At 50.8% G+C, this 24,500-nt stretch overlaps 1 protein-coding gene across 1 annotated transcript in view; it reads left to right on the top strand.

Annotated features, from left to right (window-relative positions):
- Positions 1-24,243, top strand: part of Galnt14 (polypeptide N-acetylgalactosaminyltransferase 14) — a 198,825-nt gene extending 174,582 nt beyond the window's left edge. Inside the window, exons 10-15 of the mRNA XM_026401244.2 lie at positions 7,469-7,595; positions 9,547-9,639; positions 12,560-12,643; positions 13,134-13,275; positions 23,326-23,445; positions 24,085-24,243. Coding sequence (XP_026257029.1) covers positions 7,469-7,595; positions 9,547-9,639; positions 12,560-12,643; positions 13,134-13,275; positions 23,326-23,445; positions 24,085-24,243 — 725 coding nt within the window. The remainder of the gene's footprint in view (positions 1-7,468; positions 7,596-9,546; positions 9,640-12,559; positions 12,644-13,133; positions 13,276-23,325; positions 23,446-24,084) is intronic.
- The last annotated feature ends 257 nt before the right edge of the window (positions 24,244-24,500 follow it).

Genomic DNA, 24,500 nt, shown 5'->3' with positions numbered 1-24,500 from the left:
AAGGGCAGTGTAGACACAGTCGCCCCTTGGTGACTATAGAGGACTCCTTCCAGGACCACTCAATGCAACGAAGCCTGCAGATATCAAGTCCCTCGTATAAAATGGTATGGTATTTTCATATAACCTACACACAGCACCCTGTGTGCTTTAAATCACCTCTCAATTACTTGTAATTAATACGATGTAAGTGCTATGTAAAAAATTGCTCTTTATGGTTTAGGGAATAATGACAAGGAAAAGGAGTTCAGACATGTTCAGTACAGATTGCAATTCTTTTTCGAACATTTCAGTAAAAATAATAAACCACAGTTGGTTGAATTCATGGATGAGGAACCCCACCGATACGGAGGGCTGACTGGAATCTATGAGGTGCCATTTAAAATGGGTCTCACTGCATAAACGGAGCCATGCTTAAGGGTCCCCTTAAAACATGAAAATAATCAGAGCAGGCAGGAGCAGTTTTCCTTAACAGGAAACAGAATTTCTGTGTCTTCTAGATATGTTTGTATGTGCTGGGTTCATAGTATTTCACAGCCCAGAAATACATGAGGTTATTGGCCGAGGCAACCTTGACCTTGCTCAATCACAAGCCACCCTTGCCCCTCCCATTTCACTTTTCATAGGTTCCAAGCAGTCAGTGGTAGAGGGTGGAGTGGCTGCAGGGCTCTGGGAAGGCTAGGCCAGGTCCTACCCCACCCCCACAAACGCTCACACCCTCTGACCCTGGTGCCACCGTTCCCACCAAGTATTTCTAAAATAAGCTGAAGAGTTTTGATAATTATATCCACAGTTTAGGATATGAGTAGGCTTTAGGGAAATGTGGCTTTTAAACTTTTTTTTTTTCCCCAGAAGTTGATTTGCATTAAAATTGGATGCTTAAGCTCTCATTTGCATAACACAGGATCCATGTAATATATCTACTTACTTTGAGCTGCATCTTACTTTTAGCTTTTGGTTTTTAGAGATAAAGGGAATCTATTGCCCAATAAGAAGAGTGTGTGAGTGTGAGCATGAGTGTGAGTGTATGTACACGCATGTGTGTGTGTGTGTGTGTGTGTGTGTGTAGGTGGTGGGGGTACACATTTCCGAAAAAGGAGGCTTTGGCACACACAGGAAGGGAGAATATGGGATTTCTGAATTTAGAATGAGGGATTTCCAAAGCACAGCAGGCACATAAGACAGAGCTGGAAAGAGAGAGAAGAGGTGGGGCCCAGAAAGGACTTGCCACCACCCACCAGCCCCAGAATATAGTCTGGAATACCAGGCTATTCTGGGCTTGGTGTGTGCGTGAGTATTGTAGGAAGAAGGGGGCTGTGGAATCAGACAGGACTACGTTTGAATCCCTCCCATAGTCCTCACTAAGTTCCCTCATTTCCAAGTCTTTAAAAAGGAGACAATTGATCCTCTGAGAGGGAGAACAGGCCCCCAAAGACATACACACCCTAATCCCTGGAACCTGGCAGGATGTTACCTTTCATGGCAAAAAGGTCTGCACATTGGATTAAAGTCACTAATAAGTGGCCTGAAGATAGGGACTTAGGCTGGTGGGTCCTGTCTCATCATAGGAGCCCTTAAAAGCAGAGAACAGTCTTAGGCTGGAAGCAGAACAGAAGAGACAGAAGTCAGAGATTTGGAGCTCAAGAGGCATTTGACCACCTCTGCCAGTTTAAAGAAGTAGGGGGCAACACGGAAGTAGCCCAGAGAGACCCCAGGCCAGCCATCTGCAAGGAAAGGGGAACCCCTGTACTCCAGTGCCAAGAACTAAGTTCCACAAACAACCTGAAAGAGCTTGAATGTGGCTTCTCCTTCAGAGCCTCAGAAGGAAGCACAATCCTGCATGAGACCCTGAGCAGAGGATCCATCTAAACCCACCCACCAACTTCGTGGTAATGCATTATTGGCAGTTCTAGAAAACTACCAGAGTCCCCATATCACAGGGCGGTTGTGAAGATGAGTAGGTAATGCCAGTGCCTCTGCTCCAGCAGGGTTGGCACTTTCCCTCCAGTCTGCATGGACATCTGTTAAAGGAGGCTGACCTCTGCCCTGCTGGGATACTTTGTGCCTCCTACTTTCTCCTTTGGTCTCACCCTTTCTATGCTCCATGGCTCAAGGTTAAGGAAAGATCCTCATCTGGGAAGAGCACCCAAATCTGATTAAATCTCATTCCCCCCCCACCCCAGATGGAGAGCAAGCTGCAGCATCTCACTTTGTTTGTTCCTTTTCTAGACTATTCTATGAAAGCCATGTGCCCAGGCACAATCCCACAAGGCCATCCTTCACACTGCTCTTGAACTGCCCAATGTCTAATCAAGTCGCATCGGAGAGGACACTGGTTGTTGGTTTTCTGTAGGGAGTATGGAAAGATAAAGGGTGCCATCTTGGCATTTGTAGTCATTTGGCCACTGGTGACCATGCAATGACCCATGGTTCATATCTGTCAAGAAGCAGGGACCTGGCTACAGATTTGATTGCCCCAGATGTGGGTGAAGTGCAGTTTTGCTCACAGATTCAAGGCTGTCTTTTGTGGGCCAATAAGATTAGTCAAGTCAATGCATTCATGAAAGAATAAGAGTGTCTTAGCCCATTTTGTGCCACTATAATAGAATGCCACAGACTAGGGAATTATAAAGAACAGAAATTTATTTCTTATAGTTCTGGGGACTGGGAACCGATCAAGTCAGGGTCTTCTTGCTGCATAATCCTTTGGTGGAAAGCAGAAGGGCAAGAGGGCACACATAAGGTAATGCAGGGGTTTGGGGTAAGAACTCACCCATTTCTCATGAACCCACTGCGGTGATAACTCACTCTCAAGATAACACCATTAAACCATTTAGGAGAGCAGAACCCTTGAAATCTTCTCACCTCTGGAAAGGTCCCACCCCTCCTCTGTGTTGCTTTGGTGATTCAGTTTCTAGTACATGAATTTCGGGGGAGACATTCCAACCACAGCACAGAACTTGCTTCCAGGCCCAGTAAGCCTTTAAAACTTAAAGATTACCGTGGCACAAATGTATGTGGGGATATAGGAATGACACTCGTCAGGCAAGTCTATCTCTTTCTGCCCACCACTGTCCTCTCTTACTCCCTTGGTCCTCAGTAGTCTTAAAATTGGCCAGAAATAGAATGGTGTATACACACACACACACACACACACACACACACACAAAAAAAAAAGGCTCCATTTAAAACACGGCCCATTGCATGAAGTGTTTCCCATGAGGAATGGTGCCCTTTGCCTTTGTTAGAAACCAAGCTAAGTTAGAACTTTGACCAGCCCAGTGATCAGGGGCATGTGAATAGCTGCGATTCGTTTTCCTGGGGAGAAAAAGCTGCTCATTCTCTCCCTAATCCCTGCCCGTCACTCAGGGGCTCCACAGGTGGATGTTGGTTCTGGTGAACAGAGAGGGCTCTAGGAGAGCTGGTAAAAAAAAAAAAAAAAAAAAAACAGCTGATGGATTGATGAGGGGATAGAAGGAGAGAGATGAGAATGGAGGGCAGGAGGGCAACTTACTTTCAAATATTAATTTGCATCTCAAAAGAAGTAGGACCATAACAGTGCCCTGGTGAGGACGTAATAATTACACATCTCTCTGCTTGGAATGCAGAGCGGATCTGGGTCTGCATGATACTCATCACTGGGGAGATGATGCAGGCCCCAACTCCACAAGAAGCCCCCTTAGAGTCCCTATGCAAAGTCTTTAGCTCTACTCTCCTCCATCATTTAAGAAATGATGTCATTGCAAGAATGCAGGCCTGGGGAACAAGGCTCTAACTGTACCTGGGAGGGCCCACTGCCTCGACCTCAGTCCATGAAATTCTGTTGGCACTTTTCTCATAGCCCCTGCAGAGGACTAGCAAGACTCCCAAAGGCTTCAGCAGAACTCTGCCAACCTGGGGGCCTGGCTCGCGGGCCCAGGAGAATGTATATCCTTATCATGAAATCAGTGGTACAGATAAGGGCAGGGCAACTACATATCCTGGGTTTTAAATAATCCACATTGTAGTGCCTATAAACCATCGCACTAATCTGGAAACTCCAAGCTGCATCCCCCAGATTGCCTCTCGACCCGGGTGGGAGCACAGCAATCCATGTCAGGCTATGTGTCTCTTAAAATTTTAGTTACAAGGATCTGGATTCCAGAAACCTAACCATTCGCAGGCTGCCGTCCTAAAGCAGAACTAAGACAGGCATTTTGTGGAATTGGATGAGGAAGTTGATCAGGTACAAGTGATCTCTCTGGTTAAAGGCTGTGGGGGCCTTGAAGTCAGTACCTGCATTAGCCAGTGGCAGATGTCAAGTGTGAAGACAAGGTGGTGTCAAGGCAAGAACGTGGACTACTTTGCAAGGTGGGGTGTACTTCAGCTTCCAGCTACTGGTGTTAGTTGTCCTAGAGGTGCTGCCTTGTTAAGTAATAAGGATATCAGTAACCACTGAGCGAGGTTGCTAGGAGGACCAGTAAATGGCCCCTTGAGAAAGAACCTAACCATGCCTGGCCCAGAGGAACAGGAAGGGGCCATTTTCCTCCCTGGCTAATGTTAGTAGAACATACACACTCCGAATTTTTACACTCACCCAGCAGACACAAGGAATTGAGGAAGAGGGAGAATAGGCCTGGAGAATAGAGGGTACAGGGCAGCAGCAGTTGAGGGTGGAGGCCAGGGGACTGTCACACCTCCCTGAAGTATCAGCCCTTGGGAGGGGGCACTGCTGCTTGGAATAGACCTAGGACTGGTGGGACAGAGGAGAGTCCTCAGCATCCAGCGAGCACTGGGATCAGAGGAGTAAGGAATTTCAGGACAACATTCAAAGACAGACCCTCATAATTAAGGAGGAGGTCAGGAGAGCAGAGGAAGGAGAAGAAGGACCATGCCCTGTGGTGGCACTGTGCCAGGTGGGAGCCCGTACAAGATGGTGGCAGAGGGGAGGGAGTCAGTGGATTCAGAGAGCAACACAATGCTGAGCAGAGAGAGCTCAAGGGGGCTAAGCAGCTTGTGGGGTGGGGGATGGGGTTGTACCCTCCCACCACCAGTTGGAGGGATTTGCTTTACAAATGAGTGGAGACATATGTCTCATTTGAATACGGGGAAAGGAAGAGAGAAGCTAAGGCACATGCATATCTTTGGAAAAAAGCTGGCACCAGTGTGTGAGTTATATCTAGTAAGCGAGGCTGCCATCTCTCACTTGGGGGGGTTTAAGTGGTTTCCTTTTTGGGAAGTGAAGCAGACCCTGTTTGGAGTCCTGGGACAGGAGTTGATTGGAGCACACACACATCTGAAGGCAGACATACTGAGACTCTAATTCACACATGTACTGACACGATTCCCCGCCCCATCCCTGAAGTCCCTCAGTGTATCCGCTGTAAGCTGGAGAGGTGGGTGTCAGGCAGTTGACTGAGCCACTGCTTGCTTGGTGACTCACAGAAACACCAGGCTGCATGCAGGACACATGACTCAGAAGGTGTCGCAGCCATTTGAGGCATTTGCCACCTCGTTCTGTACTGAGGACCTTTATGGAGAGTCAGATTTTCAGATTTCAGGTCTACAAGTCCACGTGTCTCCTGCAGCTTGGCAGAAGATGGGAAGGAGGAGGAAGCTGTAAATGGTCAAAGAAGTAAGGGGCAGGCACGGTGGGAGATGCAGCACAGTGGCCGAGTTTTAGAGATGGGCTTGAGGAGGGGGTCTCATAATACCTGCTGCTGAGCTTCCAATCACACGTAGAGTTCCCACAGTCATTCTCACAGTTCTATTTCATTTGATGGTGACGGCGGTCCTGCAGAGTATTTTTATGATCTTTGTTTGACATGTGAGAAAAAGCAGGCCTCCGCAAGCCGAAGCAGGTTTCCCAGGGACACAGCTAGTCGGTTGCTGCAGATTTGGGTCTGCAGAACCCCGAACCAAGTTCTTCCTATTTCTCTCTTCCTCGCGTTCCTGGGAATGAGCTGCAGCCTGTTCAGGAGAGAGCATGGATGGCAGGCAGAGGGGCAGGTGCAGAGGTGATGGGTCACTTGGTGTGAAAGAACACTTGTCAGCAACTCAGTAGCCTATGCACAGACATGAGAGGAGGCAGGAGGGAACATGGAAGGGTGGCCAGGGACATGTGGAAGAGAGCAAGAGAGGATCAGGGTGAAGAATTTGAGGCCAGGTGCCTCAAATGCAGGGACTAGAATGCAGGGACTCTGTAAGCTAGTGGTAGAAGGGTCTGCAGATGAGAGAGGCCCAGTGGTGAGGAAACCTGGCGAGGCCTGGAGGTGTGGCCCAGGCTGCTGGAAGGCACAGGGCAAGCATCTGGCAGGAAGTTCCTTGAGTATCTGTAATCTTATTCCCTGCACTGGGACCCCCAGCCTATGGTTCCTTACCGGGATAGACACCCCCAAGCATGGCATTTTCCCGAGTCAGCCTGTGTCCTTCACACTTAAGCTTGACTGTAAAAGCTTAGACCAGGAGAAGCTCCCACAGACCTTTCTACCAGCGACTTACCCAATGGGTATAGTCAGTAAAGGAGTGCATTGTAGAGAATTGCAGAGTAATAATGCAACTAAGTCATTCTGCTTTTTAATAGCACCATGTACCGGCAGTCCTAAACAGTGGCAGTAATAAAATGTTCCCCTGCCCCACCCTGGTATGACATTGCTTCTGCTGATACAGAAGCCCTACTTGGATCCCGCTCCTGAGCAGTCCCAGGGTAGTAGACTAACCACCCCACCCACCACTTGGATCCCCACAGCAGCAGCCAACCAGGAAGAAATGGGGGGGTGTGCAAAATCCGCACACTGGGAAGCACTCCCAACAACAGCTTTGCAGCTTCTAGCATTTTCTCCAATTGCTCTCAGCTCTGGGTTTGCTTAGCTTTCCTCCTCCTGGATCACCCTTCGGGTGGTAGAATTGCAGACTCACTGTGGAAGGCATTTTTATGGACACCTTGTCCAAGGGCCTTCTGGGGACTCATTCCTCTCTGTTGCATCTCATCATGTAGTTTTCTAGCCTGTCCTGAGTCTACTCTTGATAGACATCTGGTCCCTGACTTGGAAAATTCTCTTGTATTCTCAAATAGAAATCCCTTTCTCCTCAATCTGGATTTGAACCATCTGTGGTCACAATGGGGAGTGAGTCGAAACCATCTTCCAACTGATACCTGAATTTTCCAAAGCAACTCTCCCTACCCCAAGGCATCCCTGTTCCAGGTAGAATCCTTCCTGTAGAGCATTCTGTCTCACCTCATGGGTCACCCAATGTGTGACCACATGCTGGCTCCTGGTCCTATATTACCTCACACTGCCCTCCAAAGTGTTAAAACTGCCATCTCTATTTATGGATGTGCTTCCAGCCAATAGAGCACCCTGTCTGGCTGCACAATACTCTTAGCCACCCACAGCACCAAGGCCTGGTGCCAGGGCTCCCTGGTGTCTAGTGCCTCAAAGCCAGAGGAACCCTATTAGGAGGTAACCAGAGGGGCATGGCTGTCTTACAGAAATCTCCTTTCGTGTGTGGATGTGCAGCGGCAGCCTGGAGATTATCCCCTGCAGCCGAGTGGGGCACGTCTTCCGGAAGAAGCACCCTTACGTTTTTCCTGATGGAAATGCCAACACATACATCAAGTAGGTGCATGTTCTGGGCTCAGCACATGTGAGCAGCAGTGATGTCGCTGTGGCTAAGGATTGGCAGCTGTCCCTGGTGCCCTGTTAGGTGGCCTGTGTGCCCTGAATAGACACCAGCTGCACATCTGTCCCTTGAACTCTGCCTGAACTTCCAGTGCTAGGGCTGAGGCTTGACAGGGTCCCCATAGGGCCCGAGGGGCGTCAAGTCACTGGTCAGCACCATCCTGCAGGACCCACTAGGGAGGGTCCTTGGGAAGCTGTAGGGAATGGGGCCACATAGGAGGATACAGGCTGTGTGCCTGCACCAGGGCCTCACGGGGCACCAGAAGGGTCCAGGCTAGGGCACTTCCTGAGAACCTGGCCCTTAGCTCAGGTATTCTTACCTCCTGCCTCGAGGTAGCATGTCCACATCATAGGTATCAGGCCTCACATGAGCACCTGTCCCTGCTCCCTCCTTCCTACGCCTGCTTTCCTTCCATCATTTCTCCTCTTTTGATCTTCTCTTCTTAGAAGATAATTCATGTATAGTCCTTTCTTCATCTTTTCCTCCTATCCTAGCTTCTCTCTCTTCCCTTGATCACCTACCCGTCCCCTCTATTTTCCTGTCATTGGTCCATTAGGGTCAGGGGTGCTATGGGCCCCTTTGGTATCCCCTTCACTTGGGGTACTGTTGTCCTCCGTTCCTCCTTCCTTGGTTTTGCATACCCTGAGCACGTGCGCATCCTGCCAGCCGCCTCAGAGAAGGCATGGATCTGAGCAGTGGAAAAATCAGCAGACCTTTTGTAGCAACAAGGTGGGCAAGGGTAGGGTGTGAGAAAGAAATCAGCAGGCCAGGGAGCATCAGGGAAAGCAAGGGGGGTCTGCCTTCGCCTGCAGGTTTTCAAACTGCAAGGGGAAGCCAGGACATCAGGCCTGGCAAAGTCCTGTGGCCACCTGGAGTCAGCCATCCTGGGAAAGAGGAGGCAAGACTCCAGACATTCATTCTGTTTCTTACTGTGCCCTGGCCAGAGAGCAGCAGCAGCCATGCCACTGAGCCATCCAGTGTTAGGGAAATGTGGCCCAGTGTCTGCAGAGCAGCTTCCAGATAATTAGGCCAGTGGGAAGGACCAGCAGAGCACTGTTACCTGCCTCCAGTGCCCCGAGAACTGGCTTGTATAGGCATAATGTCATTTCAGGTCACAGCTCAGAAGGGCTTACAACACTCCTTTATCAAATGCCTCTGCTCCAAAATAGAACTGGAGTCTGAACGAGCATGCCCCTTCTCCCAAGTTCATGCCTCACAGGTGCTGCCACCTGCCATCTCATTGTTTCTGATCCCTTTCTGTCTACTCTGGGGCTCTTTATGGGATCCCTGTATCCCTAAGTCCTAAATGATAACATCTTCAGTGTCTTACTTCCCTTCTCCCTGTGTTCCTTTTCTGTGACCTTTGGGGTCTGAACATGACCTGATCCCTTGTCCCTGCATGTACTCATTGCTTGGCCTTTGTGCTGATGTCCCCTGGAGACCTGGGACCTCAGCATGTCCCCTGTGGTAAAGGGGAGAACCCTGGAACAAGAGCCCAAGAACCAAGGCTGGATGGGGAGAGATGCTCAATACAGGATCCGCCTTTGTGCTTGGAGTTACTAGCAGCAAATGGATGCCCCATGGCTCTCCTGGCCCTTTGCTCTTTATTTTTTCTGAGTTCAGTTTCTGGTGTGATTTTTCTGATCTGGACCTTTTGGCGAAAGGTTTGTTGTTCCTGCTAAAATCTTGTGCCTTGGGGTAAAGGTGCCTTTGGAGATGGGGGGAGGCTTGGCTGGGCTCAGTGTCCTGAGAGCCATATGCTAAGGCTCAGTCATGGTGGTCCCCACCTGCGGGATGCTGCCAGCTTTGCCCATGGGTGTGTATTTCAACTGGGTAACATTACAGCTTCTCCCAGACAGCCATTCCTAACACTCCTTGTCTCCCCAGGAACACCAAACGGATAGCTGAAGTGTGGATGGATGAGTACAAACAGTACTTCTATGCTGCCCGGCCTTTCGCCCTGGAGAGGCCCTTTGGGAAGTAAGTGCCGCCACAGGACTGCCCACTCATGGGGGAGCTGAGCTGGGCCTTGCACAATGTGCTGATATTTCCAGCTCTTTACAGAGAGATAGGATGTTGGACCAGTTCCTTCAGGTCGGAGTTCCTCCTTCTACTGTTTTAATGGCCCAAGGTGGAGCCTGTCACTGCACAGGAGGACCAAATCCGAACCAAACCAAATGACTCACACCAAATGAAATCACAGTCCACACTGTCCCTCTGGTTATCCTCACTTCTACCTTGCTGAGGCTTTGGCTCTCAATCTCATCATGGCTTCCAGTCTACTGGTCACGCCCACCACCCCTCCTCTCTTTACCCACTTTCCTCTCCAGCTTGGATTCCACTCTTGCTTAAAGACAAATCTCTAAAGGCCTTGTCCACAGATCTTATGCCCTATGGTTCATCTAGCCATACCTTTCCCCAGCCCCACACAGTTTTCTCAACTCTGGAGGAACTTGTCTCTGTACCTCTTCCTTCCCTGTGCACGAACTGCTGGACAGTACTGGGATTTACTTAGTGCTACTGACCACACTCCATAGGCATCTGTCTCAGGGAGGCCACAAGATGTCCACTGGTCCTGCTAACTTTCCCAGCCAGCAACCCCTTCCGTCTTCACTAAACCTCCACTCCCCTCCCCTAGTCCACCCCCTCCTTTCCCTTGCAGCAAATGACACCTGTAAGATGTAATAGACAACATCGATTCCCCAAAACAAACAACCCATTAGCTTCAGCACATCTACACCATCCTTCTTGGTCTCTTTCGACTCAAGGGACAGGTGTGTTTCCTGGGGGGGGGGGGGTGCTAGGCCAGCCCTCCTCCTGCACTCCAGATGTACCATTCAAATTCGTGCTCATTCATAAATTGACACTTATCAGGTTTCCACTGCCTGGATTGATCTCCTCCTGCCTCCTGGTGCAGGGCCTCTCAAACTTTAATGTGCACATAGAGCTCCCGGGGATCATGTTAAAATGGAGAATGTGATTCTCCAGGTCTGGGTTTCTAATAAGCTCCCCAGTGATGCCGTGCGGCTGGTCTGAGGATCCAATTTGAGGAACAAGGTTCTAGCAGGCAAGTTTCCAAATTGTGTTCACAGTGGGGAGTTTCAAATCCCCCCAGCTCCTGGGCTCCTCCCCAAGTGGGCTGATTTACTGTGTCTGGGGCATGGCCTGAGCTGTGGAATTCGTGGAAGACAACCCTGTCTCCACCCCATGATTGCAGTGTGCAGATGGCAGGGCTTGCTTCCAGGGGCCTCTGCTCACCCTGACCTTGGCAGATCTGATGTAGCATTCCCAAGTGCATCTACAATCACTCCATGGCTCCCACAGCTCTGCAGTCTTGGCTTTTTTGACCACCTTTTTGGTCCTATATCCAGCCTTAGTTTCTTCTCCCCAACCGTTGTATGTTGGCCTTCCTATAGGGCCTGTCATAAGCCCTCTTCTTGGGACACCTTCTCCCTGGCACTTCACTGCCCATACTCAGATCTCTGTTTCTAACCAAGACCTCTCCCCTGAGCTCCAGTCACTTACATCCAAGTTTCAACTGGGCCACTCCCAGGATGCCTCCCAGACACCTCCCACTCAACAAGACCTAAACTCATGAAGTTCACTCCTAAACCTGCCTCACATCCCATATTCTCCATCCCCAGGAATCTTCTTCTTGGGACCTTATTGGCCAAATCAGAAATCTGGGCATCACCCTTGACTCTTCCCTTTGGTTCTCTGTCCCCATAGCAAAGATCCCTGGGTCCTAGCAATGCCTCAGTCACACATTGAGCTTGTTCTGTCCTGTCCTGAAGAGCTGAGAGCTGGTGGGGAGGCATGGTTTGCGCTCTGTGGGAAGTTCTGGTGTAGCCCTGTGAGTGAGGCCAAGAGAGGAGGGGTGTGGAAGGCAGCCATGCTGCGTGGGAGGCAGGGCCAGTTCTGCTGGCAGCCCAGGAAGGACAAGGTACAAATGGAAATTAGGTGATTACCAGCAATGCAGATGGAGAGCAGTGGAAGATTGACCCTCCTGGGCCTCCATGATAAAGTGTGATTGGCACCTAGGGTTCCACAGTCACTTCCCTCCTGTCCTCCCTGTCCCCCTAGCTCTGCCTTACCAGGCCCATTCCAGAACCAATGGTGAGATGTTCTCCAAGTACAAACATTGTCCTGTCATACCCTGCATAGAGCCCTTTGGTTTCAACCTGGTGCCCTTAAGATGAAGCCCATCTCCTTGCTCTCTTCCCACTCACATCCCTCTTCACACCTGCTGAAATCCCACCCCATCCAATTTCTAGTTTGTCTAGATGATGTCCATGGTTCCTTCCACATACCAGTGTCACCATTACCACCTTGGCCTCCATGCACCCAACAAACACCTCTGCATTGCCCATAGCCCCCATAGACCTACCCAGTGCCACCATCCTATCCCACACTGGGTGCAATACCAGACACAGTAGGTGCCCAGTGAGTATCTAATGAGCTTTCACATACCCAGACCCCAGCACCAGTCCAGGAAGAGGATTCTCGGAGGCTGGGGCATTGTGGAGTAGTATTTCAATTGCAGAATCCAAAGAGAAGCTGTGAGGAGCAGGCCCAGAGTCCCATGGTGTGTGAAAACCAACACACTGAATGTTCCAGCACCTTTATTTTTAAGAAAAAGTCAAAACAGCCCCAAATTCCATTTTCAAGTGGGAGCTCAAGTCCTCAACACCACTGCTACATGGTCATAAGATATGCCTTAGTGTCCCTAGCCCTGGCCTGAACTATAGAAGTCTCTGTGTAGTTCATTTCCCCAGCACCTTCCGGAGACATGTGGGTGCAGCACATGTGCACTGCTTGTGACTTAGGCTCCCAAGCCTGGGCCACTGTGGCCAGTTCTGTCTCTGATGGCTTTGTTTTGTCTTTGTCCCCATCACCCCAGCATTGAGAGCAGAGTGAGCCTGAGGAGGAACCTGCACTGTCAGAGCTTCAAGTGGTACCTGGAGAATGTTTACCCGGAACTCAGGTACCCCTACCCCCTAGAGCCTGGGCTGGCAAGGAGGAGAGGCCCTCAGCTGGCTTCATCTGGAGGAGACAGACTGGGGCCAACTGGATGAGGGATTTTAAGCCTAGGGAAGACTAAGAACCAGGGCTAGTTGGCTCCCTTTATCCCTGAAACGAGAAGGGGAATTAGGTCAAATCAGCAGCATGACGGATTGAGGGTAGCTAGTAACAGTATTTCTCAACTGTTGGTGTTTGTGCCTTTGGTTATATCCTAAAAGCATGGACTTACTGATGCAGGCTCCATCCCAGGGATCCTTCCCATTGTGGCTTCCAAATGCTCATTTGCTGCCTTACTCCTAGTGACATCCTTTTCTGAGTAGATGTCAATCTTTGTGACAACCCAGGGGAAGGTGGCCCTGCCATTCTCAAAATACCCCACAACCTCTCCAGCGGCTAGTATTCTTGATCCCCCAGGCAGTGGGTTCTCACCTCTCTTTGTGACTTTCCTCCAGAGTCCCCGAGGATTCCTCCATCCAGAAGGGTAAAATCCGGCAGAGGCAGAAGTGCCTTGAGTCTCACAAGCAGAACCCAGAGGTCCTCACCCTCAGGCTGAGCCCCTGTGCCAAGATCAAAGGCGAGGATGTAAAGTCCCAGGTAAAGTCAGCTGGCTGGGCACCATGTGCCACCGAGGAGGGAAGTGGCCAGATTAGCCTTAGTCACCTGCTCTCCTGGGTATCATCGGGGCCCCAGTTCTACTCAGAGATCAGTAGGGGAGTGTGAGAAGGAAGAGCCCCACCACCACGCTGCCAGGTTCCAGAGACACAGAATTCCTGTTAGGACAGCGTAACAGGCAACATTTTACCAAAAGGAAATGGCCCGTAAGTTAGCAGGAGCTAACCCCGTCTGCTGTTGATGTTGTTCCTGCTGCAGTGAACGTGGGCTGGGTTAGGCAGGGCGGAGGTCATGTGACATGGGCACTGCCTCTGAGACCAAGTGCCCACTCAGTGAGTCTCCAGATAATCTGACTTCTGGGCAGTTCCATCAGATTTGGTGACAATCACATCCTCTGCCTCGTCTCTGGGCAGTGTCCTCATTCATCCCATCCTCCCCTCTGTAGACCAAGGGTTCCATTTCTCCCTCTCCTGCTCTCCCCAGTCCGCAGGACTGCAGGCCAGCTCTTTTGAGGGTTGCCAACGAATTCACAACCTGTCTCGACCTCTGTCGCCCTTGGCCAAGCTCATCCATCACCTGACGGCCCTCCCTGCTCTGCAGGGTCCCTGTTTGCCTGCATTTCCGTCTCTCCTGTCTGATTTCTTAGCTGGCTCCTCCCCCCACCTTCAGGCCCCACCCCCCGTGGATGTTTACCAAGGTTCTCAGGCCACTGTATTTTCTCTATAAACTTCTTCATGGAGTTTTTTTTTTTTTTTCTACTCTGACAATCTCCTCTGTCTATTGGTTCACAAATTCTGTGTCTCCATTCCTTCACTCAGTCATTCAGCAAATACTTCCCTGCTAACTTGAAGATATAGAGATGAACACCTAGTCCCAGGCATCAAGGGGTTGAATGTAGGAATAAGCAAGAGAGCAGATACCATGATATAATTCCTGACCTGGAGAGCTTGTGTCGGGTGCTGCAGGAGCAGAGACAGGTGGCATCTGAGTTATGTGTGAGGACTGGGAAGTTGTCCCAGAGGATTTGAAAATGAGCTGTGTCTTGGGTAACAGACCTGGTCAGGAAGGGAGAAAGAGTGGCTTAAAATAAAGCAGGTACTGAGACCTGGGGTCCAGAGCAGAGGTGCCACCTTTGAAGGGCTGCAGGGAGACAGGGTCTGAGCAGATGTGGAGGCCAGCGAGAAGCAGGAGCCCAATTGTGCCTTCTTCCCTGCTAAGCTTGACCTTTATCCTCAGGAGTGGGACACCATGCGGTCACAGGAGAGGGCTTGGGGATGGAAGGTTCATGGTTCAACTCCCACGTGGGCAACTGGGTCAAACTCAGTTGTGATTCAAGTCAACAGATGGTGTGAGTAGCTGGTAGCACCCTGGCTGCCTTCCCATCCATGCTAGTTCTCTCCACCTGACCACATTCTTCCAGGCACCATGATTCCAACCCTGCCCAGTGCCTGTGGCTCCCCTTCCTCCTGCAGTCCCCACGTCTGCCAGCCCCTGCACGTTTTCCCTCAGAGAGCTCCCTTGCACTTGCTGCTTCTTGTTAGATCTGTGTTGCTCAAACTCAGCTCTATGGACATTTTGGGCAAGACAATTCTTTGTTGTGGGGGACTGTCCTGTACATTATAGGCTGCCTAGCAGCAGCCCTGGGCTCTACCCATAAATGCTGGTAGCACCTGCCACACACAAGTCACAGCCATCAAAAATGCCTGCAGACATTACCAAACGCCCTCAAGAAGACAGAACGGTCCCTGCCAGTAGCCATAGTTAGGTTTTGGCAACAGCCACCAGTGGCTTCTCCTTCCCTGCTCCAGTCCCTGGCCCTCATCCCCACCTTAGCTGTGGTCACTAAACCATTGTTCCCAACCTCAGCATAGCCTTCAGTGTTCCCCTGTTGTCCACCACAAAATCCAGAATCTTGGGCCTGGTACTTGCTTCTCAAGACCTAGCTCTGGCTTACCAAAATTTCTCCAGGAACCATGTCTGCTCCAGCAGGACAGGGGAGGTGTCTTTCTGAGTCAGACAGGAAGAAGGGAAAGGAAACCAAGGTGTTGATTTTGTCTTAGGTGTAGTTGCCTGGTTGAGAGTGACATGTTTTTTTTTTTTTTTTTCATGTGGCATTTTGTAGAATGTTGAGTAGGTGACACACATCCTTTCATTGAGTCTGTTTGTGGGTGGTGCTCCTGGGAATCCCAACTCCTGGGACAGGAGATTGCTTTTCTGGAACTTGCTGTCTTTGGCAGCATAGAGGATCTGCAGTCCTCTGAGAGGGGTTCTGCAATGCCCTGGCCCTAGACAGGGGTAGCCAGGCCTTTATTGGGCTGCAGGAGAACCAGCTCATGCCAGCCGACCTTCCAGTTCTCTGACCAGGCACCCCAGAGTCATCATGGCAAGGGTCAACAGGTGAGCAGAATTCTCTAGAAGACAGTGTTGGACTGTGGCTCCACTCTGCCTTAGGAGTACCACAGTGTTTGTGCAGCAGCCTTGTGAATTCAGGATGCTAGTGGATCCCTGGGGGATACAAAGAGGCTCAGTCCACCTGGGCAGACTGGAGTGCAGCGCCCTGGGCTCACACTGCCTGCTGGGGGGGCCAGGTGGGCGGATCATGCTGGATTAGACACAGCCTCTGTTCTCCAGGGCCCCGCAGCAGGACTGGGCACTTGTCCAAGATTCTCTGACAGTGTTAAACCCATTTTGAATCCACAGAAATTCACATTACCATTTCAGCTAAAATCATCTCCCCAAGCGTGTGTGTGTGTGTGTGTGTGTGTGTATTATAATATACACTCTGTAGGACTGATTGTTGTTTCCTTTCTCGTCCATCCATATTCCCCTCCTCCTCCCTCATAAACCACCAATCCTGACTTTCTGCTTTTCAACCGTTTCTGCTAATATTAGGCATCAACACTGTTCTTGCCTCTTAACCTTGCTTTTCCCCCACTGCTTGCATCTGTCCACCTACCTCCTCAGCCTTTGGCAGTCCATAGGACATTGCATCTGCCCCTCAAAGCCTGTGCTTAACTCATTCATCCATCTCTATCTGCACCCACCTCATCTGACTCAGAAGTGACATGAGAACCCTATTAAGTACATATACAGTTATCCCCATTTTACAGATGGTAGAACCAAGGTCCAGAGAGGTTGTTTAAGGTCATATACTGGCAGTGGCCCCCATGCCATTCTCTCCAACAGCTCTGCCATTGCTGTTGCTGGCCAAGGAATCATGGCTGATTTCAGAGCTCATGGGAGAAGGGATCTATCCCTAAGATTTCCTCTTTGAGGTTGTGTATATTAAAGGCATAGATCGGTTCCACCTTGACAGGAGAGAGTTGGAGATAGCAAGAGATTCTTTTGTTATCCATAAAGAGTCTTCTCTGTGGTCAATTTCCATTGACTGCACTTCTAAATAGGCAACAGACATATCCTATGTCAGGGTCTGGGTGGGCAGGCCAGAGAGTGGACCTTTCCCAGACTGGGGCAAGGTCCTGGGGCAAGAGGGTGAATGGAGGCCTTTGCTCCTGAGATTCCACCCCAGGCCCCCGGGGACCCACACTTTCTTCCTAACCCTGGGTCTGCCTCGCACTGCGAGCTCCCAGCCTCCGTATAGAAACATAGTCACACCTCCCTAAAGGTTGTCCTTGGCCTAGAGGTATGTGCTGGGGACACAGTCCACTGGGAGGATGCATAGACATGAGATCCACACTGGTCCTGAAATCAGGAGGGAGGCACTGGGCGGGGGATTCTGAAACCCAGGACTGAGGAGAGTGGGGACCAGGAGCTCCGAGTTCCACATCCAGCTGTCACTCACTCTCCAGGTGGGCTGAGCCCTGAGCATGGGCTGTTTTGTCCTCCAGCAGTGGGTTGGCTCACATACCTGCTCTCCCCCACCTCCACGCCTCACTCTGCCTCACCTGCCTTCTTGCTGGTTTGTCAACTTTGGGAGCAAAATGCTGAACCCACATGTGTATCAAAGGTGCCAGTGAACCGAGGTCCTGTGGGAGATGCGAGAGAGATACATCAAGCCTTTGAAAACCTGTGAAGCCCCACAAGTCTCCAGGTTAACAGGTTTCCTCTTGGCTTTACCGAATTCTCTACAAAAACATCTGTGAAAGGTAGAATTTAAAAGAATTTAAAGAATGAGGAAAACGTAAACTAGAAATTTCAATGTGCTCCTTCCCCTGTCCCCCCAGCCAATAGGCTCCTGGCCTGTGGAGCACATAGGTAGGCAGCTGGAAGCCCTGGGGTGGGCGAAGACAAAAGCTCTCCCCAGAGCCATGCCCACCTGAGCCTGCGCCCTCCAGTGTGACAAGCTGCCAGCCTGTCACCTCCCTGCCTGGGCCACCTTCCTTCTGGTGCTTTCTCAGCACAACTTTTGGAAGAGCCCCTCATAAGCCCCACACCAGCACCTCACCTGAGCAGTTTCCAAAGGCAGATGCGAAGGGCCATCACTGTTCCTTCTCCCAGTCACTGTTAGCAGAGCCGTTTCCTAAATGGAAAGCACCGTCCTGGGAACACGTGTGTTAACCCATTCGTTCCATAAAGTGACCTTCTGCCATAGTGACTGGGAGTATCTTCATTTTGCATTTGAAGTCACTCAGGTAGAGAGCAGAGTAGCTCACCCAAGCTCACAATGTCATGGAGCAAGGGAGCCAGGATTCCAGACCGGCAGTCACCCAAAACCCAATTCCATGACGCAACAAAAATGTGCAGAGGTTTTAATCCCGCGTGCATCTATACTCTTGCAATGTGGAGAAGAGAACAAGGTGGGCTGGAAGTAAAGAAAAGATCCCAAATGTGAGTCCAGTGAAGGTCCCAATTGAAGGAGGAGAATGTGTGAGACCTGCCGGGTCACCCTGCTGCCTCTGGGCAGGGCCCTCCACCAGGGTGGGGCTGAGGCCCATGTTTGTACACCTGATGAAGGGACCCCGCCCGGACAGTTGGTGCATTGGGACTGTTGTCACAATCAGTGCCAATCACCGTGGCTGATCCTTCAGAGATCCAGCACCTAGGAGTTTGCCTGAATTAAAAGTTGTGTTGAACCCAGGCCCATTCATTGTGTGTGAGATATGTTTCGTGGACTAACGAATTGCCTGGTATGACTAACGAGGCTGGAAGCCCACTGGTGGCCCTGGGTACTGTCGGTTCAGGTCCCATCTCACTGAGGAGGGCTCGTGTGCAGATTCAGCTCTAGGGTCCACTCCTGGTATTACCCAGGCCACTCCCTGATCCCACCAGCACCTGGCCTCTTTGATCCTCAGTGCCAACTTCCCTAAAATGGTAGCTTCTTCCCGTCTTATGAGGATTGAATACACCATGAATGTGAAACACCTAGAAGTGGGCCTGGCCCTGAGAGAATCCTTTTCAGACAGGAGTTACGCTGGCTCTCTAATCACAGCAAAACCAGCAACGCAGTCTTGTGCTTATTTTTTCTTCTTAGTTGTTTAGTGGTCCCAGCTCAGAAGCATTTTCTTTCTTTTTTTCTTTTGTACTGGGGATCGAACTCAGGGGCACTCAACCACTGAGCCACATCCCCAGCCCTTATTTTGTATTTTATTTAGAGACAGGGTCTCACTGAGTTGCTTAGTGCCTCATCATTGCTGAGGCTGGCTTTGAACTTGTGATCCTCCTGTCTCAGCCTCCCAAACTTCTGGGATTATAGGTGTGCACCACCTCGACTGCTCAGAAGCATTTTTGAACATGGAACTCACCATCATCAGTACATGACGTGGGCTCTTTCCTTAGTAAAAACACTGCCACCTAACTTTGCTGCATGGGTTCATATTTCTCTTACTTCATCCAACACTCTCCCCTTGTGGCATGAAAATCCAACTTATGAAGCACTTACTCTAAGCCAGAGCCAGGCTCTGGGCCAAGGGCTCACCAGGAATCACCTCATTTAGTCCTCCAGCACTCTCTTGCAAGGCTGTGTCCTGTTTTCATCCCCACTCGACAGATGGGGAAAGCAAGGCTTATTCTACCCAGGTTGAACATGAATGCTGCCACAGCAGGGGTGCAGGCCCACCGCCTGCAGAGTGCAAGCCTGAAGACTAGGCTGGGGGTTCTCAGACTCAGCACCATGGCATCAGGACGCTCCTTGTTGTGAGGACTCTTCTGTGCATCAGAGGATGTTTAGCAGCATCCCTGGTCCCGCCCACCAGATGCCAGTAGTATCCAATCATAATAATTAAAGAATGTCTCCAAACACTGCCAGATGTCCCCTGGGTGAGGATGGGAGACAGACTCTCTCCACTGCTGATTCCCCTGCCTGTTAGAGGAGGGAGCCCTGGACCATTCCAAGACCAGACCCTCTTCCTGGTCTCATCCTCACCCCTGTCTCTCTTAATCTTTTAAGAAAAATCTTTCCTCTCTGCTTCTCCATCCAGGGCAAGACAGTGAGCCCCAGTCTGAGCGCTGTGGCCCCTTGGCTTCCTGTCCCAGCTTTCAGTTGAGACTAGAAGGGTGCTTGCTGGAGAGAGAAGGCACTGCCTGCCCCCAGCACCAGGCCACTCCCTGACCCCACCGGCCCTGGGTGTCTCAGAGACATGCCCTGAGCACAGGTGGTCAGTTGCCCTCCTCAGGACTGGTACAGGGGGTGGAGGGACAGCAGTAGGCCCTCCTTTTTGGCCCCTGGCTGGCCGGTCCCCACACCAGCCTCTGGGACAGCCTCTAGGTACCCTTCCCTGGACTCAGCTGTGAGTGGGGAGGGACATCAACCATGGGCAGTGTTTTTGCCAGTCTCCAGATGGAGCCATCAGCCTCAGAGGGCCCAGCACTTGTCAGTGGAGGCCAGACCAGCCTGGGTGACTTTTTTTGCCTCCCTGAAGTCCATTTCTCCATCAGGGTTTGTTTAACAAATTCATTCATCCCTGGCCCTTTTGGGAACTCTGATGGGTGCAGGGTGGGCCTCAGAACGCCTCCCTGCCTCCCTACTCACCTGCTCCTGTCTCCCCTCCTCCTGAACATGTGGCCGGAGGTCAGCTCTCTCCCGGGAGATCATGAGGCCGAATGAAATCCCAGGAATGGACCAAGTAATGGAAAGCCCACTTGTGGAATCTCCCACGTCTGCTCCCCCTCGCACACTCTCTTGGGGATCTTGAGGTGACTTCCTCAGACCCTACCCCAGGCGTGTGCCATCTGGCTATTCCTTCCCAAAGGCATTTGTGAACTGAGAGCCTCAGATGTCAGGAGAACCCATCCCCAGCATTCCCAGGCCCCTGGGACATTCACAAAGAAATGCCAAAATGAGATTTCAGAAACTGGTATCATTTTATGTTTTTGTGTTTAATCTGTTAATGCTTTTATCACAAAAAAACACAGTGTCATTATATTGTGGTGGTCAGGAGATAATGACAGGATTTATTTTTTTAAATGCTAATTCGTGCTTCCCTACAGGCTACATGGGCAGGTAATGGACCAGAGGAGCAAACCTCATCCTCTGTCCTCATCCGTGACTGTTCAGCCTCATTTCCAGAGAATGGCAGAAATCTAAATTTGAGGGTGGTGGTTCTGGGCCTGGACAAATAGTTCCCTGGCAGCCCTGCCTGTAGATCTGGGCCTTAGGCCCTCTGCTCTCCTTCCCATAGGCCAAGGAATATTCTGGGCTCCTATGCAGGGTTCCCCTTGTAATAGGCCACACTCCAGATATCCAGGATCGCAGAATCCCCTGCCCGGTGGCCTCAACCTGATTTCAGGACCTGTGTGGATCTCATGCTTTAGTTTGTCCTCTGAGGTAGACTTTGTCACTAATCCACACTCTTAGATCCCAACGGGAGCTGCGTATCGGAGTAGCCATGCTTGGATATGGAGGCTACAGGTGGGAATCGAAGGGAGAGCACAGGCTGGAAGCCCGTGCTCACGTGTCCCCTGTGGCCTGGTGTGGAATCCACAGAGCCGAGGCCTCTGTTCACCCTCAGTTCCCATAAATGGCAGAGAGGGGTAGACTCTCTGGCCTGCCCACCCCAGACCCTGACGTGAGGGTATGACTACTGCCTGTTTACTAGACTGTCACTGGGAATTGGCCACAGAGAAGAGTCTCTTTGTAGATAGAGAAAGGATCTCTTTCTCTCTAATTTTGTCCTGTCGAGGTGAAATTGATCTATGGCTTTAATACTTGTAACCTCAAAGAGGACTCAGAGACAGGCATCTTCTCCCATGACTAAACTTGTCTAAAGGAGCTGCAGAGTCAGCCAGGACTCAGTCAACCTCAGCAATGGCAGAGCAGTTGGAGAGAGCTGGTGTGGGGGCCACTGCCAGTATGTGACCTGAAACAACCTCTCTGAGCCTTGGTTTCATCATCTGTAAATTGGAGATAATGATAATATCTACTTAATAGGATCCTTATGGAGATTAAACTAGTCAATCCATGTAAAGCTCTTAGAACTGTGTCTGGCACATAAAAAGTGCTCGATAAATGTTAGCCATCATCAGCCACTTCAAGGTCATCGCACTACTCTGTGCAGACTTCCTTCCCCTTTCAGCTTATCCTGGAGGAAGGCAAATGGATTGTGTGCAATGATGATGTTCTCAAGGCCACAGAGCTTCTTGATATGTCCCAAGGAATATATTTTGTGACTTTTTATTATATAAAATTTCAAACATATGTAGATATAGAAGTCGATGGAATAAAGATGGGTTCTCCCCACGTATCCATCACCAGGCTGCAAGAAACATCAACTCGGGGATGATCCCGGCTCATCTCTAGCTATGTACCCCTCAAGGAATACTTCCTGATCTAGGTAGGTCTCCCAGCACCAATAGTATGAAATGGGACAAAAGAATCCTCAGGCAGGAGCCTTCTCTAAGGTAGTGGCTGGTGGCCCCATTGAGAGGTGAATGGGCTGGGACAGTTCTAGATCAGGAAAGGCAGTGGTCACCGTCCAGCAGGTAGGGCCAAGCCAGGTGAAGATGAGCTGTGCAGACAGGACAGCAGAAGGGCCTGAGCCTGTGGGAGGAGAGGAGGAGCAAGGCAGGTCCCAGACGGTCCTGAGAGTGTCCAGCAGGCCCGGGGGGAGGATCTGGGTCTAGGAGCAGGTGGGGGAGGTGCAGAAAGAAAGGCAGATGAATGCCATGTTCTTAGGGCACACTTGGTTATCAGCAGGATGCTGGCCTGTGAAGGGACCCTTTTTTCATTCTCAGGCCTCAGAAAGGTAGTCTATGAGTGGCCTGGTCCAGAGGCTTAGGGCCAACTAGTTGGTAAGTATACAACCTTGACAGGGTCCTCTGCAGCTTCCCCAGGGTGGGGGTTGGGTAGGGGGTGGTCTGGAGTCAACATCTTTGCCCCATGGTGAAGGCCAGGGTACCAGGATCTGGGAAAGCCTCTTCATGGTGTACTTGCTCTCCCTTGCATGAGGCCTGGAGAGCATGTCAGGCTTCCTGAGCAGCAGTTTCTCTGTGGTCTCCGGCACTTTGGAGGGAGTTTGCATGAGAACCATTCCCCGGGCTGACATCACAGAGGGCCCGTTCCTTACACCATTGTCTCTGCTTGTCAGCCCAGTGCCCAAGCTTCTTTCCCTGCAGGAGTTCAGCAGCCAAACTACCCACTCTACCCTACCGTGTTGGAGTGTATTCATTCTCTTCGAATAGTTTGATGTCTCATAACCTCGGCTCCCAGGTTTGGGCTGTCTTCAAAGAAGAGAGCACATTCTAAAGACAGTGAGGGGGTGCTGTGTGGAATGTCAAGAGTGGGGAACAGACTCAATGTCTGGAGACATTATGTCCAAACAGACTCTGGACACCACACAGCTCGGTTGGAGTGCGGTGGTTCAGTCTCCTGCCCAAAGCCCAGAATAGTTCAGTGACTCTAGAAGCTGCCTGCATGCCAGGCCCAGGCTGCTTCATGGGATATGGGGACAGCGACTTTTGGTGGAGGCATGACCTCCCTTGCGTAGTATTTTCCAAGGTGACCTCGTTGATGGTCAGCGCCTGCTGGGCCCCCCGCACTTCTCACCCAGCTGTACTGATTCTCTTAGGTGGGCACAGTGGTCTCCCGTGAGCGGTGACTTCTCCATCCTGAGTGCACATTCCCGGTCTCCCCCGTAGGTGTGGGCCTACACGTACACCCAGCAGATCATCCAGGAGGAGCTGTGCCTCTCGGTTGTTACCTTGTTCCCTGGTGCCCCGGTGGTTCTTGTGCTTTGCAAGAATGGAGATGCCAGACAGGTAAGGGCTCAGCAGGTCCCAGGGCATGGCTGCCTTCCATAATGTGAAGATCTGGATAGGACTAAATCTCAGGGGCAGGAAGACAGAGGAACTGTTGGAGAAGGAAGGGCGGAGAGGGAGGAAGGATGTTGCTTGGGATCCTCTTCGAGGTGCCAACAGCAATGCTGCTTTGACCCCCCCTGGTCTGTTGGCTTATGAACACCTGTGACCCCAACTGCCCACGCCAAGCCCACACATATTGGCTCACACTTCTTCACAGCCACGCAGGTACCCGGTGTGGATGGCTGCTTTGATTGCTCCTATGACTAACTCACTTCACATTTTCTGGCCTATTGCTTGGAAAGTTATTGCCTCCTAATGAGTTTTCCTAGCAAACATATTGATTTTGCCTTTAACTTTTTTTAATCTATTTTAAAAAAAAAAAAGAAAAAGAAAAGAAAAGAAGAAAACCAACAACAATACCTGGCAGAGCAATTAGTTACAGTTTCATTCCTCCATGAGACCATGAAATCAAGTCTCTGGCTGACCCTTAGACACGTGGTAGCAACCTTTCTGATTAAACCTGGAACTCTGATGTTATTGATAGGACCTGGGACCTTAGCCAGAGAAACCCAGCTCATCCTTTCTCCTCCTCTCTAGCAATGGACCAAGACGGGCTCCCGCATCGAGCACGTAGCATCCCACCTCTGCTTGGACACCGATGTGTTCGGGGACAGCTCTGAAGATGGCAAGGAGGTTGTGGTCAACCCATGTGAGTCCTCACTCATGAGCCAGCACTGGGACATGGCGAGCTCCTGAGGACCCTGGGCAGATCCAGCTTGGGCCAGGGCTGGTGCTTGCCCAGGCCAGAACAGACTGGAAACCAGGCTCTGAAGAGCCACTGACTGCACCAGACGCCCTGAACTGGAGGTGGAGCGAAGCCCCCCCAGGACAGGAGCAGCTGTCTCAGGGAGGATGGAGGAAAAGATCACAAGCCAACAGGCTCGGTGACAATCCCATGTGTTCTCAATGTTGTGAAGTTCCAGTCCTGGCCATATCGTCCCCGGATTGGTCCC

This window comes from Urocitellus parryii, chromosome 12 (genome assembly GCF_045843805.1).
Source record: "Urocitellus parryii isolate mUroPar1 chromosome 12, mUroPar1.hap1, whole genome shotgun sequence".
Taxonomy (NCBI): domain Eukaryota; kingdom Metazoa; phylum Chordata; class Mammalia; order Rodentia; family Sciuridae; genus Urocitellus; species Urocitellus parryii.
This window is presented reverse-complemented; position numbering and strand designations above follow the sequence as displayed.